This window comes from Zerene cesonia, chromosome 11 (genome assembly GCF_012273895.1).
Source record: "Zerene cesonia ecotype Mississippi chromosome 11, Zerene_cesonia_1.1, whole genome shotgun sequence".
NCBI classification, from domain to species: Eukaryota; Metazoa; Arthropoda; class Insecta; order Lepidoptera; family Pieridae; genus Zerene; species Zerene cesonia.
The window spans coordinates 1,966,858-1,984,613 of NC_052112.1; the positions used below are offsets into that span (position 1 = coordinate 1,966,858).

General features: G+C 33.7%; 1 protein-coding gene across 2 annotated transcripts in view; it reads left to right on the forward strand.

The window, feature by feature from the left end:
• Positions 1 to 17,756, forward strand: part of LOC119830464 — a 74,821-nt gene that overhangs the window by 29,392 nt on the left and 27,673 nt on the right. Inside the window, exon 2 of one of the 2 annotated variants that reach the window (XM_038353493.1) lies at positions 8,595 to 8,819. The exons of the other annotated variant lie outside the window; for it this stretch is intronic. Within the exon in view, the coding sequence (XP_038209421.1) occupies positions 8,738 to 8,819 (82 nt within the window). The 5' untranslated portion in view covers positions 8,595 to 8,737. The remainder of the gene's footprint in view (positions 1 to 8,594; positions 8,820 to 17,756) is intronic. 2 annotated transcript variants of the gene reach the window in all.

Genomic DNA, 17,756 nt, shown 5'->3' on the forward strand with positions numbered 1-17,756 from the left:
TTTTCATATGCACATCCCCAATAATTAAAAAGAAACTATTTTATATGTTCTGTGGTCAAAATCGAAGTGATATCTATCTTGACCGAGGCCTCTATCTATAGACACTGAATACAGATTTTAAAATGAATACCAACATTAGTACCTAGACAATACTTACGTTATGATTCGTTTAAACAGACACAGGTGCACTTAAAATGTTTCTTAAACCTTAAAGAAATCAACGAGAAAAAAGAGAAACATTTTAGAAGAGGAGGGTGAGCAAAAATTGAGGTTTTAGAAAAAAAAAAATGTAGTGATTTCTCTTATATATACTTATACACTGACGTAAAATAAAATATATATAAATAAAGGGAAGGGTCGTGAGATAATTGTAAATTTCTAGAGCGGGCTGGGTCCTGTGATCTTATTTCATTATTCTTTAATAAAATGCCTCGAGCGCACCGCAATCGTATTAGCTAGCAATCTCCCGCAAGTCAGCTGAATCATTTCATTACGCCGCATTCTTTAATTTCAATATTGCAAGTCGGAAGTTACTATTTATAATGTTATTTTGATATTGCACGTGCAATTTATTTGTGTTACATGTTTTTTAATGTTTTAATGGCCTTTCTCTATGGTATTGGTATTAAAATGATAACTAAAATGTTTCCTGCCGGCTCGTTTCTGTTGAAACTGCTTGTTGAGCTCGTGGTGAATCCTACTATTCTACTAATATTATAAATGCGAAAGTTTGTAAGGGTATGTGTGTGTTTGTTGCTCTTTCACGCAAAAACTACTGAACCGATTGTAATGAAATTTGGTACGTAGACAGCTGGGCAACTGGAATAACAAATAGGCAAAGTTTAAAGTTAAAAAGTTTTTAATTTCTAAATGTATACCAATCGCGTAAAATCAAACACAAGAAAAAACTATACGAGTGTTTAAAAATTGCGGTTTTTAAGTTTAATAAGAAGAAATAAAGAAACTATTTATACAGGATTGAAATATATTAAATAAGTCAATATTTGTTCTTATAACTACGTCTGCTGTGGATTGATGAGTTATGATTGTTTGTAACTGGAATAAAATTATATTCACAATCTGTGTTGCCAGAACAAAAAAGTTTCGTTTAGTTTTGTTGAATTTACCAAAAAATCTGTTTGATCAATTATAATTTTATGGTTTGTGAACGAAACATAAGCAAAACTATGTTGAAAGTCAATATTACTTCCAGGGCCACACCTAAATATTTAGTAGAGGTTAATAATATACCTAAAAGTATTCCTATGCTAAGTACTAATAATAATTATGTAATTAATGTTAGAACAATTAGCTTGGCTTGAATAGATGTCCTTAATCGTAAAGTTTCTTCACAAAAATTGCTTGCTATCTGCAACTTTGTAATAATTTTCTATAAATTGATGAAATAAAACAAAACATGAGACACGAAGTTCTTAATGAAAACGATAGCCGGGCAATTTGTAAAGTTTATGAACTACTAGCAGTCCGCCCTGGCTTCGCTCGTGGTACACATATAGCCTATAGCCTGTCTCAATAAATGGGCTTTATTACACTGAATGAATTTTTCAAATCGGACCAGCAGACCTGAGATTAGTGCGTTCAAACAAACAAACTCTTCAGTTCTATAATATTAGTAAATAGATTTCATATCATATAGGGTAAAATAGAAGACTAAGTGTGTTTCTCATTGTTATAGCATCATCAGCCGATACATGTTCCTTCTATTGGGAACCAGACCTTCTATGAGGGTTCAAGCCATAATACACCACGCTGGCTAAGTGCGGGTTGGTAGATACCACATGTCGGTTTCTTCACGATGTTTTGCACTGCTGCATATTGTTTAGATAAATAAAAAAATCAATTTATTCGCTGCACGCTGGCCTGATCTAGAACCACTAAACCCATTAAGTGTTATGATAAGTCCGAAGTCTTAACCACTGAGACACCACTGCTTAATATCTACGTATATACGCTAGTAGCAAGCTATAGTAGTAAATGCATACCTAATTTTTTAATTCTGGTTTTAGTGGTACTTTCAAAGGTTCGAATCTTGTTTGTTTTAATCTTGTTTGTTTTTCAAAAGAAACAAACAGTTGCGTCATACAAGTTTTCTTTTCTTGCAATAAGAATAAAAAATACACTTAAGATTATTTTACATTGATATTCAAATAGCTTGCTCCAACGGTTGTCAATCATAATAATACCGTACTCGTTTTGAATAGATATTTCATTTACAATTTTATCTCAGTACCTGAAATGTGAATAAAGCTCATAACAGACGTTTAAATTTTGTTATATAAAGGCTTGACTGTGTTCTAGAATGTTCTATGGCTATCTATATTAAAGAATCTACCCAAATATAACTCACTAAAATAACATATGGTAAAATAATTAATAAAACAAATGCATAACGTGAAGAAATAACAGTGCACGCTTATCGGTAGCATAGTTTGAAATGTAAAAAAGAGGTTTTATATAAAACGAATTACACGGTCTGTCGGTTAATAGGATTAGAGGGCCGCGGCTCAAAATAATCGATAAAAATGATTAAAGTCCAACACAAATAAGCATGCCGTAAAGTATCGTCTTTAATAGTGTTTGTGCTATAAATCTTCGTTCGAAATTCAAAAACCGAAACGCAGTTGCGAAACAAAAACAATTGCCAGTTTTTTAATTTATTTTGGCGCTAAAATATTTCTTGTTAAGTATGTCTTTCGATGGATGGAATGGTGAGTTATGGTTGTTTGAAATTGGGCTAAAATTATATTCACGACCTGTGTTGCCAGAACAATAAAAAGATTTGTTGAGTTTTGTTGAGATAACCTAAAAATTTGCTCGATTTTAACGTTAATTATAATTTTATAGTGTTCAAATATGAGCTAAGATATGTTGAAAGATATAGCTATTGCGCATTATACATATTAATATAAGCCTGCGATGTTATGTATTTGAGAGCAACATAAGAAAAATGACATATTATATATAGATCTTTTTTTAAACCTTATAATATGCTGATCTATTAACTACTTGAATATTATACATTTAACCATATAAAGGGACTTGTAAAAAATATTTTTACGGACGTTGTGACTAAGAACCACCGGAATGACAACTGGCTTTCAAATGAGAAAACATGCATCAAAATCTTTCCAACCGTTTGTGAGCCACACCCACAAACAGCGACACACACACGGGCATCGTCGTCAAACTCATAACACCCCTCTTTTTGCATCCGGGATTAAAGCAGCTTTATCGCATTTTAAATGAAGTACAAGCGATATTATTAGCTTCTAAGTACATTACAGTGCATTAGCAATTTCCTAGGAATTGCTGTAAGAGGGTTTTGCGAGTAGCTTGAATGATTCACTTTCTATATACAGGGATAGAGTCCTGGATGTCCTGTTTGTTTTTTAATTTTTATCGGTTGGATTTAATGAAAAATGAGAATAGAAACTGCATTTGAAGTCATTACTACCGTGTCTATATTTGTACTTAATTCATAGTTTTTAAGTTTTCAAGGCGTACCCGAACCAACTTATTTTTTATTTATTTATTTAAATACTTTATTGTGCAATTATCCCTTTTTTATACCATAAGCGGGCACCTGAGCTGGTGGTTAGCTTGATGGAAAACGATCACCACCACAAGCAAACGCAAGAGGCACTCTCTATAGAAATGCGCTGCCCGCTATTAGTGATTACAAGATAAGAAAAGTATTGACTAGAAAGAAGGAATGGACTGGGAAGGGTGAGGAAAAGGAAACGGGCCTCAATTATCAATACTTCCCTACTATTATTATAAAAAGCAGTGGTGGCTCCGTGGTGAGAACCTCCGGCTTCAAAATCGATAAGTCGGGGTTCGAGACCGGGCGTGTAGGAAATAAATTGATTTTTCAATTTATCTAAACATGTGGATAACATCACCACTGCTTAAAACGGTGAAGGAAAACATCGTGAGGAATCCGGCATGTGCGAGAATCAAAAGTTCGACGACATGTGACATCTGCCAACCCGCTCTTGGCCAGCGTGGTGGATTATGGCCTGAACCCTCACAGGAGGCCTGTGTCCCAGCAGTGGGAGCATGTATGGGCTGATGGCTATGATGATGATGATGATGTTTATTATTATAAATGCGAAAGTAACTCTGTCTGTCTCCTTTCACGCTTAAACCATTGAAAGATTTGGATGAAATACGATATAAATTGACTTAAACACCCGAGATCGGATATAGGATAGTTTTTATCCCGGATGTACCACGGAAACGGAAACTAGGCGGGTTAAACGACTATCTCTTCCTTCAACGAGAGATTATATAAATAACTGTATTTATGAATCTTATTTTATTTTATTTGCTTTCGACGAACACACGTCTGCTTAATTATAAATTAAGTATAAGATATATACCTCTTGTCTGTTAATATAAAAAATTACGCTTTTTTTGTGAATATGTAGTCCAGAGTCCAATATCTTTAATTTATGCAACACAGCAAACAAATGCCATTTAATTGAAAATATGTAATATAAACATACATATATCTTCCATATTACAATTACGATTTTCTCTGCTTCTTTTTTCGTCTTATATATAAGTATTCTATACAATATCTGAGAAATTCACAGAAGAGGATAGATGGATGTACTTTCACGCAATTTATTATTTCTTTTTCCAACTGCCTACTTTGATAAATATACAGTTTTGCAACGCTAAAAAGAATATTTACGGAGCGCCGTAAATATAGACGAGGGAGTGATTTATGCGACATCAGAAACTATTTTTCGGGCAAAGTGGTATCGGTTTACGTTTGACGTCAATAACCGTAATGAGCCATCGATGACAAAGATAAAATATGATAAAAATATATTAGATCGGCAGCACTCAATCTGATAGCTATGATTAAATTTGAGCCAACTATGATGAGGGCTTATGTATATGCTAATAATGTTAAAGTGGATTGTTTTAGCTGCTGTTCCTTTTATATTTTTTATTAGTTATTACCCCGCTTCATTGCGTACTCTATAATTATTATTACATAATAGACGGTTAGCCTTCAAATTGTTAGCACTAGATCAAATTTGAATGGGACAACTTGGCAGACACCAGCTTTCAAATGAAAAGGTATAAAAATATAAAAATCGGTTCACAACAACAAGCACAATTCACAAGCACAGAAAAAAGCTTACAAATTGATAATCTCCTCTTTGAAATCGGTTTAAAAGTTAACAATTTACATGTTAAAGCGTTTCCACCACGGAGATTCTTGCCGGCTCTTCTCTGTAGAAACTGCTTTCGAACCGTTGGTCAATAGTAAAACTGTTTTATGACACCTAAAAACTGCATCCATAAGAAGTCTAATTGTAATAAATGTTTGAGTTAGATTTAAATATTATTAAGTAATTATTGGTCGCTTGCCCCGGGTTGCAAACTATTTGGAATAAAATATAGCCAACCGACTCGGTAAAGATGTCACCTTTTTAATGGTAAAATAATATTATAATGTTAAATCCTCTTAAGTACACCCAGTGTGGGTAATTTTGAAAAAAAAAATATTTATAAAGTTGACAGCAATATTATATTGAAAGACACAGTTACCTAGTCTACATAATATCATAATTGATAAATTCCGCTTCGGTGTTGTCAAGAAAATTATTATTTCATTGAAATGACATTTTTGATACATGAAATATAAGTATGTTTATTGACATAAAATAACGTACATCTCTTATACGACCCAACGACTAACGAACTGGTTGGGAACCGTGTTTCGAAGCGAATGTAGCATAAGATTTTCTCTCATAAATAAAACCTTCAAACATCAGAGAACAGAAGGTAACAAAAGCGTTTTATAAATATTAAACGAACGAGTGGCCAATAAATACTTCATGTAGGTACAGCTATCATTAGCCGAGGCTACCCTCGGCCGAGACAATAGCCTTCTGTGAAACAATTGTCTCGCCTGGGATTCGTCGGAACCTAGCACTCATAACAAAGCTAGCTCTCTCGATTTTAAGGACTAAGCTTGTGACCATTATTTTTGAAATTAAAAAAAAATATTTTAACGCTCACGGTAATTTGTATTCATCATCTTCGCTCTGTAGTATAAATGCGAAAGCTTGTAAGAATGTATGGATTTATGTTTGTTACTCTTTCACACAAAAACAGCTGATCGGATCTGTATGAATTTTGGCACAGAGATATTTTATTGATTTAACTATTGAGATTGTAGTCTAGGTTAGTTTATTCTGCGCTTTCCGCTCGGTTCCAGCTGAATATTATAACACCGTTAGTGATGAGATGTTGTAAAATAAGTAGGCTGTGTTATACGGACAGAGTTATTTTACATTTGTCATAACAGATAGTAGGAATTCAATGATATGATTGAAGTTTTGGTATCAAGTGTTTTTTTATACTTTAATTGTTATTTCCGCTGCATTTAGAATAATTCTTGCTAAAAAGTTTATTTAAGATGAATATGTTTTCTGTATCGGGGTTTTGGTTAAATAATATTAAGATTATAAAACACCCATTTGACTTGTGTTTCATGTGTTACTTTTTTTCAACAATAAAAAATGCAGAAAAAAAACCGTAAAAAATCCCCTCTCTTCAACATAGGTATACACCATGTACATAAGCCATCATTTACGGTAGTCAGCTGAAACACAACAATTGTAGTCACCCTATAATCTCTAAGTATCTACAAGAACTCTTGTGCGTTCACGTGTGAAGAGCCCTTAGCGGTTTAGTTGACGCAGTATCAATGCTTTGTAGACGCTAGCTAGCTACTGGCGCTAAGTACTACGTTTTCTTTTTAGAGAACTCGCCCTCCATTATTGAGAACTTAGTAATGTTTTTCAGTTCTCAAGTGTTCTCAAAAACGACGCTCTAATTTTTTTAGTTTTATTTAAGGTACCTACATAGCACCCATTTATATAAACAGCGGGAGGTTCTCTATTTCTCAACTGATATCCAGAAAAATTCTAATGTGAACTGGATGTGTCTAAAACGATTACTAATTTCAACAAATCCTTTCCAACTAATAAATTAATCAGTAGAGAAATCGCACTAAGTTGTGTCTATATATTTGGGTACTACAGACCGATAAATGGATAAGCTTTTATTATTAAGTTGATATCAACCCGTAAATTATATGAAAAACTTTACGTATTAAATTATGGTTACATCATAAATTAACAGATTCTAGTATGAATCATACTAAGCTCTATATTTATACAATTATATATTTAAGATTATAAATAAAGTAGCTGCGACCCGCGGTTTCACCCGCGTACATCCATATCCCGTAGGAATATCGGGATAAAAAGTTGCCTATATGTTATTCCAGTTACCCACCTGTCTACGTACCAAATTCCATTGCAATTGGTTCAGTAGTTTTTGCGTGAAAGATCAACAAACACACACACATCCTTACAAACTTTCGCATTTATAATATTAGTAGGAAGGATTGATATTTATACTACAAGAATGACCGGAATAGTTCATCTGTTTTCAGTCAGCATCAAATAGTTTTACGATACATTGTTCTAATACGTTGAAACTGTTTTAACAGATTTCCAGCGAAACTGGGATTCTTTGTAAACTTATAAATAACTCCGTGGATACTCGGTATTTCTGATTAGATATACTTTAATACAAAGGTTTAATAGATATAATTGAACATAATGTCTATACAATAATATCAGCACTGCTTAAAAGTATGTTTGTTTGAATGCGCTAATCTCAGGAACTATTGCACCGATTTAAAAAATAATCGCTCTTGGATTTGTTCGTAATCCTTGAGTGCTACAGGCTATATAACTAAAAGTATATAACTAAAAACTTTAAAGTTATTTGCTAGGAATTATGAGCAAAAACTGCCATAGTGATATCTTAAGCTTAATTTTATTATAAGTGTAAATAAAAATTATTTATTTTTTGGCGGGAAAATAAGAACGCAATAGATGAAAATGTTAAACACATATTTTGACAGTAATTTTTGTAATTTATACAGGCAAAAATGGCTTAACGGATTTTAATGAAATTGTTTGGACAATGAATCGCTGATTGAATTATCTTTCAAATATGTTTCCTCTAGATTTTTTAAACTATCTGTACACGGTAATTTTCAAACAACATTCCATCTATAAGGTCTATTGGAATTGCAATTTAAATAAATTATGCAAATAATGCTTAATTGTCGAACTTTTCCGTTTCTTTAACGATGCTTCGTTTCATTATAATTCATTACTCTTGTAGCTTCAATAATTTTGAGTTAAAAGAGAAATTATCGTTAAGCTGTCGAACGCTAAAAAAGTGTAGATAACCTAAAAATAAAGTATTGTTGAAACATTTATATATCCCATGAATAAAATATGTCGCAGATAATATTAAACGTATTCATTTTAATACCCCAATTTCCATTCATCCAAAGCATTATGTTCTCGACGATGTCGTTAGTCGCACATTTTATATTCAAAACGTTTTTCTTTGCTTGGCGGGAAATTTTGACAGCCCAGCCGTAACTTTTTCTTTCTTGGTTATGGCAATGAGTGTGGCCAGTGTCGAGCCGTAACTTGATACATCGTTCTTTTTTTTTTCAGAAAATAAATCATGGCAAACGATCGGAGCAATGGGACACTTAAACGTGCAACGAACAAATTTAAACTGAAGTCACATTGCAAATAATGCTAAGTTATAAAGTGGTCGGGTGATATTGTTTAGTGATGGATGAATAATCGCGGTGATGGGGTGTGGCCAGAGTAAAATAAATTTGTACCCGAGGCGGAACAAAAACGGTGGGAAAGGAAATAGTGCCAAAAAATCAGGTGAGATAGACGTTTCAATTCGAATTAAATTAAAGTTCTAACATTTTACTATGCAAAATTTTAATGCACTTTTGTATATTTATTAACAATTTTGTATATTTTACAAATTTATTAACATTTTTGGCACTTAACTTTATGCTTGTTTATGTAAGCTATAAAAATATTAACAATTTATTTTACTCACATTTAAATAAATTGCTAATCAAACACCGATTCCAATGAAATAACACTTCATTTAACATTTATGTTATAACAAATTATACAGCCGAGATGAGACCCCTATTCATTTATGATGTCTACATCATCGCGTGATTGGCGCCACGCAATTATAGTCTGTGACGCGAATCCCTAATACAGATTTCCCGCCTTTTTAATCTGCATAACGTGCAATTTATCTGTCAATTACAATAAGGACAATGGTTAAAAATTAAACAAATAAATAAGCGAAACTAACTTCTTTTCAACTACTTGAAAATTTAAGTCGATATTTTAAATGAAGACTGACCTATATTCGATATTTGTTAACAGTATTAAACTTTTTGTTTCTGTGTTCGGTAGAGGCAGTATATTTCATTGAGATATTGAGATTTTTGAGAGAATAAATAATTGAATTTTTTAAACGAACAAAATTTTCCATCTTTAAAGGATTCCAAACTGTATACTTTCATATATAATTGGCAATTTTGGATTGTAGACATTGACTGAAAATCGTTTTTTAATACGTTTCACACAGCACATATAATTTCAAGATCTTCCGTCATTTATTAAACTTTTCTTTTTGTTATTTATTAAATTTTTTTCATTGGTTAACACGCCACGCCTATAAACTTTTCTTTCTTTCTCGCTTAATTTGTGGTCCTTTTTTTTATTGTTCTGTAAATAAAATAAATAAAACGAACGAATGATTTCAAATTCTTTTAAATTGAGAACTTATTGCAAAAATTAATTTAATTCACTTGTACACTACTTGTACTTACAGCACAAGTTGTAGCTAATGCACACAAACCAGTTTATGGGCATTAGCTACAACCCGGATACAAAATGAGTTATAATTAAGATTAATAATAATATAATTCTCAAAGAATAAAAGTCCAAAAGTCCGATATATTTTTCCTTTCTGCCATTGAAACTGCACTGTTGCTGTACTGTTCTTGAATTTAATAAAACAGAAGCGAGAATAAAAAGATTTTTCCAAGGAGGGCTTTATTTTCTTTAAACAAAGCCGTCTTTGTTGTGGGAAATAACAAAATTGTATTGTGAATATAAGCCGAGGCGTGGAGACCAGAAAAAGTTGCCCTACTAAAATATTTTTAAACAAACGTTAGACAGTTTCATAATTACAATAAAAACGTATTTCTCTATAATTCGACGCGCTCAAACTACCAAGTTCAAACACTGGGTTAAAATTTATACACACTAAAAAAGAAATACATGATAATATAGGCATAATAACTCGGATCTGTCCACTCTTTGAGTGTTAGACCAGTAAAAAAAATAACCAAAAGAATCAATACACAAAAAGATTTGTTTATAACCTCAACTATACTAATCCCCTACTGGTTTTCATATTTTATTGGATTGTTATTTTACGAAAAAACATTGTACTATGTATATCTATTTTTAATATCCTTATAATACGAAGCAAAATCAGGTCACAAGTACCTTTTTAAGTGGGGTAAACCCTTGTAGATTTTAAGATAGTAGTTTATTTTATAAGTCACGTACCGTGATAGCACATGTATCTAGTTGATAACTGTGTGAAAGGACCTGTTTGGTGGATTTTTATTGTATAACCTACTTGGTTATGAAACAAGCGATTTGAGTAAAAGTTTATATTATTTACGCCTTAGTGTGCTTGAAATGCTTTATTTTTAAAAATGATGCATTTCTGGCCACTCTTAATTATTTGAATTGCGAATAATGTTTAAAAAAAGGAATAAGCTGAATATAATAGGATACTTTTTATATGCCAACATATGTGATAACACAATATTGTATACATAGGTTATATAAAAAGATTGCTTCGAAAACAATTTTCTCTAGAGAATTTTTTCTATCTCAAAACATAAATTTTAGTTGAATCTTTTTTTATAGTGGGGAAACCTTGCATAAATACCCACGGCCCCCAGGGAAGAGATCGTGGTTTATGTCAGATTCCTACCGAATAAAACCCCAACGTATTCCGTCAAGCCGAATAAGGGAAGGGACTACGGATGCTTGTTAGAATTCTTCCGCGACCCCCTCGGCGGCAGTCCTGCAGGCCAGGCACATGCCTAGATCCAGACCCTGCGAACGTTATGTCAGGACACCCATATCATTTAGGGTTTTAAAAATAGTTTAGTCTATTCTCAGACCTTCCGAGTATCCAAAAAAAAAAAACAACAATCGCTTAGCCATTTCGACACAGTTTTGTTCCAAACATTCGTCTACCATAGACTTATTAACACACTTCATGGCCCAAATAGGTGTTACATAGAGTATAGAATATAGACTATAGAAGGTATAGACGTCACACCGAAACGTGCGTTAAAATATTCATGAGAGGGATCGTAGGGGAATCCTCTTTACCTCCGGCGTTCTACACTTAAGTTATTACAGGTTATAAAAACCTTAGTTTCGTTAGTTAGACTATTTTAATAATTATTGCACCATGGCTTCTAACGCTCAGATGGTTTTATAAAATATAATATGCATTAGATACTGTATTATATTACATTGAATATAGTAATTAATACTAATACACACTGTAATCCAAACTAGAATCATTTAAATCGTCTTAATTGATTGCACGAATTGAGTATACGTATTAAGTAATATTATGTAACCCTGACGATCGTAATCAGGATAATAAGATAAAAATATAATATCACTAGCTGCGCCCCGCGATTTCACCCGCGTAAGTCCATATCCCGTAGGAATATCGGGATAAAAAAAGGTGTGTTTGCGATTCACACACGATAGAAGTGAAACTTCAGTAAATCGACCAAAGAATGAGATGAGTATACATAAAATATAAAATAATACGTATATTTCTGTCTCATTCGTTGCCAGTTTCATTCTACACATTTTTGTATTTCTGTCTCATACCTGTCGTTTTTCCGTTGCTTCAGGTTTGAAATCACATCGATTCTAAAGAAGTTTCACTTCAAAAGTTGCCTATATGTTATTCCAGTTGTCCAGCTGTCTACGTAATTTTAATTGCAGTCAGTTGTCTCTGCGTGAAAGAGCAACAAACACACGCACATCCTTACAAACTTTCGCATTTATCACATTAGTAGGAAGTAGGATTGTATTGTCACCGATCCTTGATAAGTACAAGGTTTGAATTAAATCTTTAAGTTTAACGTGGGGTAAAAATGAGTAAGTGACATTATAACAGCGTATTAAAAGGACAAACGGGTAATGGGGTATATTATATCAGGCCAGCCCTGGATAACCAATATTGTATTTCTTATTGGAGTGGTCATACAGTATCTCTCGAAACAAAGAAAGTAGACAAAAATTTTATGTGGTAGTCGAACACGCTTCGGCACGGATTGGGCCAGCTCGCATCGGGGAAGTACCACACCCCCACAGAAGACCGGCGTGAAATAGCATTCTGGTGTGTTTCGTTCGGTGAGTGGAATCCTTTTCCTCACTCTTCCCAGTCCTTTCCTTTATTCCTCTCGACAATTTCTTAATCCTTCCCAATTCAAAGTCGGCAATCCATTTGTAGAGGCTTAAGGTCTGCAATGGACCTTATGCCTGTCCAAATGTTCATGGGTGGTGATAGCGCTTACCATCAGGCGTCCCACCAGCTCCATTGCCGACTGTAACATAATAAAATAGAAGACGCATTGCGAACAATTCGTGTTTTGGTGAAATAGACAAGACTCTCGATTCAAATATGCGCCACAAATCGAATATAGCGTTTTGGGAGCTACACAACACCGCTTCAGAATTATTAGACCCCTTATCTTCGCTGTGGAGTTTAATTAAAAACAAAATAAACTTCTCATAGTCCAGCAAAATTATCTAAAACTAGAAAATTAGTATGTTATTCTCAGAACAATAATTAGATTAATTTCAATCTATTATTCTTAACTAATGAACTAAATTATTAGGCACATGGGACCCAATTACTTACCTAAGTAAGATTATTGGAGTACCTAATTTCAACTTGTTTCAATAAATAATAAATGAAGTAAAATAATATTTATGTTTCTCAGAAAATTTTGAGTTTTATCAGTAAAAATATAATGTCTATATCTGCAGAGTCACTGTCAAAACAAAAAAGTTTATAATTTGACTCATTTAAAATCAGATTAAAGTTATATGGATACAAATATAATAATAAAACACATTCACCAGTTTCCACTCGTTGAAAATAGGTCACATTCCAGTTATAATCTTATAAATATTAAAACATTTCCTCGAAACTTTAAGAAAACCCAACCTTTACTAGTCTGAAATGTATGAAGCTTTCTCCGAAATGAAACCCCGCCTTTCGTCTTACAAATTGTAGGTTTTGAAGTCTTAATAAAAGTCAATAGCGCGGATACAAAGTCAGAAAGGCCCCGGTTTCATACAAATGGTTAACCAGTTAACAGAATTGGGCGTATTTTGTATTCGAGTAGCTCCTTTTAAACAATGTCCCAAAAACTATGGTTCTCATTTTGATTGTTTATGTTTTTTTTTTGGTTTTCTTACCTACCAGTAGTTTTGACTAGAGATGCCACGAATATTCGGCAGCTATTCGGTATTCGGCCTATTCGGCCACTTTTCAGCTATTCGGTATTCGGCCGAATAATACGTACTAGTCGGCCGAATACCGAATAGCAAATCAATGAAAAAAAGACACATGATATTACTCAAAATTATTTATTTATTTCCAAATTACAACTCTTTAGTAATTAAAATTGATCAGTGGTAAGTTGTGATGGATAAAAACCTTTTCAGCATTTATTGGTAGCAAACGACTACGGTATTCATCGTAAATGATACCAGCCTCAGAAAATAACCTCTCACTCAATACACGCTACTTCCAGGAGAAGAAAGATACACTTTAGCAAATTTCGAAATGTTTGGGTATTGTTTTTCGTTTGCTAACCACCACTTGTAAGGATCGGCCTTCCTATCTAGGCGACTATCCTTGACGTGATTTACTCGCAATTGAATTGAAACAAATAGCCATCGATCTCCTGCCGCGCCAACGCAACGAGGAAAACAGGTTTTTACTTGTCTTATTCCAGCGAACGCGCCCCCGACAAGCATGTATTTCGTATCGAATATTCGGTGGCCGAATATTCGGCGCTTCGGCCGACAGCGTTGCCGAATATTCGGTATTCGGTATTCGGCCAATCAACTATTCGTGGCATCTCTAGTTTTGACTGCGTGAAGCGAATTTTTTTAAGCTTTTATTTGAAAGCTGGTACCCTTCGTGTGGTCCTGTTTAAATTTGGTCTAGCTCTGGCCATTTGAAGGCAGTTTAGTTTTTTTTTTATATTAGAGTTTTATCAAAGAACTATGTAGGCGTAGAAGTTCCATTGAGTATAGAAAACAGGCATTAGACGAGATCTCATAAAGGCATGTCGAATTAGAAATTTATGGCCTCATTAATTTAACCATAAATTATCAGAGCTTTTACGGCTCACATAAAGGGATTTCCAATAAACGTGTCAGGGAGTTAAGTTATTATCGATATTTTTTCTAGGTTTTTTAGGCTTATTGTATTATTAAATTTACTTACGGCTTTCCCCGCGTAGTCAAACGAAAAGTCAGTCTCGGATTTCCCCTTTCCCTTTCCCCACATAATTCTAAGATAAAAACTATCCAATGTCCTCAAACTATTATTAACCAAATTTCATCCAAAGGTCCAGCAGTAACTTTGATTAGCGCAGTCAAGCAAGGTACCTATATCACGTTTATACAATACTAGCTGTGCCCCGCGGTTTCACCCGCGTAAGTCCGTATCCCGTAGGAATGTCGGGATAAAAATTGCCCATATGTTATTCCAGTTGTCCAGCTGTCTACGTACCAAATTTAATTGCAATCGGTTTAGCAGTTTTTGCGTAAAATAGCAACAAACACACACACACATCCTTACAAACTTTCACTTATATAATATTAGTAGGAGTAGGATAGTAGGATTATATATATGTAACTAGACGACTGATTGAGTCCAATATGAGTTTCTAGTGCCCACTTCCATGCTATATACTAAATATTGGTAGACTACACATCGTTTCTTATTTCACATGAGTTATTAAAATGCAGATATGTTTATGTACAGCCCGTCTAGACGCATGGACGTAAAACGCCAACATTGTTACAACACGGGTCGAATTCCTATCGATCCTTATTGTAATTAATCGCTGTAATAATTTATCTGTATACATCACTGATACACTAAGACTCGAAGTGTGAACACAGCATGATTAAGTAAACAGATACATTTGCAATTTGAACCATTTTATACAGTCTTACATTCATATTATATAACGAATCCCGTAGATTTTAAAATATCTTGTATACTCGTATTATATATAACTAGTATTTCGATCGTGTCAAATCGTTATAAATATTAAAGAATAAGTAATCCTAGTGTTATTAAAATAAGGAGGTTTGTTACTCTACCACGCGATAACAGCGTATTGTATCTGTATGGAATTTTGTACAGAGATAGATTATAGTCTGGATTAGCAGATAGGCTAGCTTACCCGGGTACCACGCGAGTGATGTTAGTGTGTAACGCGGTGTTTATGCGACTTTGAGCGCTGTTACAAACGTCATAAGGTTTCACATCGTTAAATACATTATAAAAGAGTGTAAAATTTTGATTTATGTACTAATTAAATAAATCCGAGCCATATCGGCCTAACAGATGCAGACAGCCTAACAGTTCCGTAGGTCGCCATACAAATATGCGCATTTTTATTGTTTTTTCTGTATTTTCGTGTGAGTACACGTATACTTAATAAATTTGTGTTATTCTTATGCTAAAGAATTATAAAAACCCACACAAACACGCTTATGTAAAGTCAAATAATTCTTCTTTGTAACTTTTAATTGTGAATCGAAGAAAGAATTTTATAACAACAAGAGAGCTTCTCTTGTTGTAAAGAATACAAAACACTAACATAAAAAGTCTCAATGCTCGCCGCAGTAACCTAGAAGATAGCTTCTATTTACACAACGTATCTTGGTGGTTTTAAACTTCTTAACATTAAGGAATTATAGGCTTTTTTACGGAATCAAAACGCTATTAATTTATAATTATTTATCCTGACGTTTCGAACACTTTACAGCGAGCGTGTTTACGGGGACTATGTCTATTAAATCGTTAATTGGTCTATTATTTGTAATCACTACATGTATATATATGAGTAAAATTAAACAAAAGAAATTATAACTCACTATTAATGCTATACTTAACACGCACAGTATGTTTATTTTAGTAATCACTACATAGTATAAAACAAAGTCGCTTTCTCTGTCCCTATTAGGGAGATAGGGTATGCTTAAATCATTAAAACTACACAACGGATTTTGATAGAGTGGTTCAAGAGGAAGGTTTATATTTACAATAACATCTATTAAACCACTCTGAATTATCGCGTACGAAGCCGCGGGCAATAGCTAGTTATAGATAATTCGAAAGTATTGTCCTAAATTTCATTAAAATATTTGAATTTACTTTCTAATCAATTTACCATTTCCTATGACAAATGTTTTAAAAAGACTCCATACCTTTTGCGTTGTTTTGTGACCAAACTTAGTCCATACATTCAACGGTTCAGATCTTTAAAAGAATTAGGCAAACAAATTAAACATTTCGTATATTAGTATCATTAAGTAACAAGCACACATACAGCAGATTAGGCGTTTTTACGTAACAGACAGACAGTTTTACAAGCTACCCTCCATTGTAGTAGTATCTGTTGTATAGATAACTATTAGAACGTGCAGATTTGTGTTAGGCATTGGCTATAATACCTAAGAGCTAAGTGTACAACTTCCAATATCCAGCATACTTCGGGGAATAGGTATTTAGCAATAACGTGATGTAGGTTCCACGGAGCATTGTTCGATAGCTTATAAAAGTACTAGCTAGTCCCCCCGGTTTTCTTTAAAATGTATCTGGTACTCACAAAGTCGAAGTAGATCGTAATATTTTATTTTATAACGTTTTTATGTCTTATAATTTGTATCGTCCTATCCTACTATAATATTATAAATGTGAAAGCGTGTCAGGATGGATTTATGTGTTTATGGATGTATGTTTGTTACACTTTCACGCAAAAATTACTGAACCGATTGCAATGAAATTCGGTACGTAGATAGCTAGGCAACTGGTATAACACAAATGGTTACTTTTTATCCCGATATTCTTATTGGATACACAGTTACGCGGGTGCAACCACGGGGCGCAGCTAGTATGTTTATAAAGTAGTTTTAGAAGATCCCTATATCATGCTGGCTATCTGCATGCCAAATGTCAGCCAGATCGGTGCAGTAGTTTGGGCTGTGCGTGGATATATCAGTCAGTCAGTCAGTCAGTCACCTTTGCGAAGATTCCTCATTCTTCAGAACCATTTTTTAAGTTTCTTTTTATTTTCTTGTGAAAACTATTAACTTCACTAAACTTCAGACGGTGATGACTCAGGAGTCCAAAGAACAAAAGTGAAAAATTTATGAATCGAGCGAGAATTAGCCATTAAATCGTTAATAGTGCATTAACATTGTCATAAAATGGCAATTAAATGAGCGCAAGCTGAAATTTTGTTACCGTTACAGAAATATTATCATGACTATTAAAATTTTCCATTGAGTTTTTATTTGATTCGTTTTAAGGGGAACTACTGAGCTAAAATGACGCACGCATTTTATTGTGGGAGTCGAGCACGCTTCGGCACGAATTGGGCCAGCTCGCACCGGGGAAGTACCACACCCCCACAG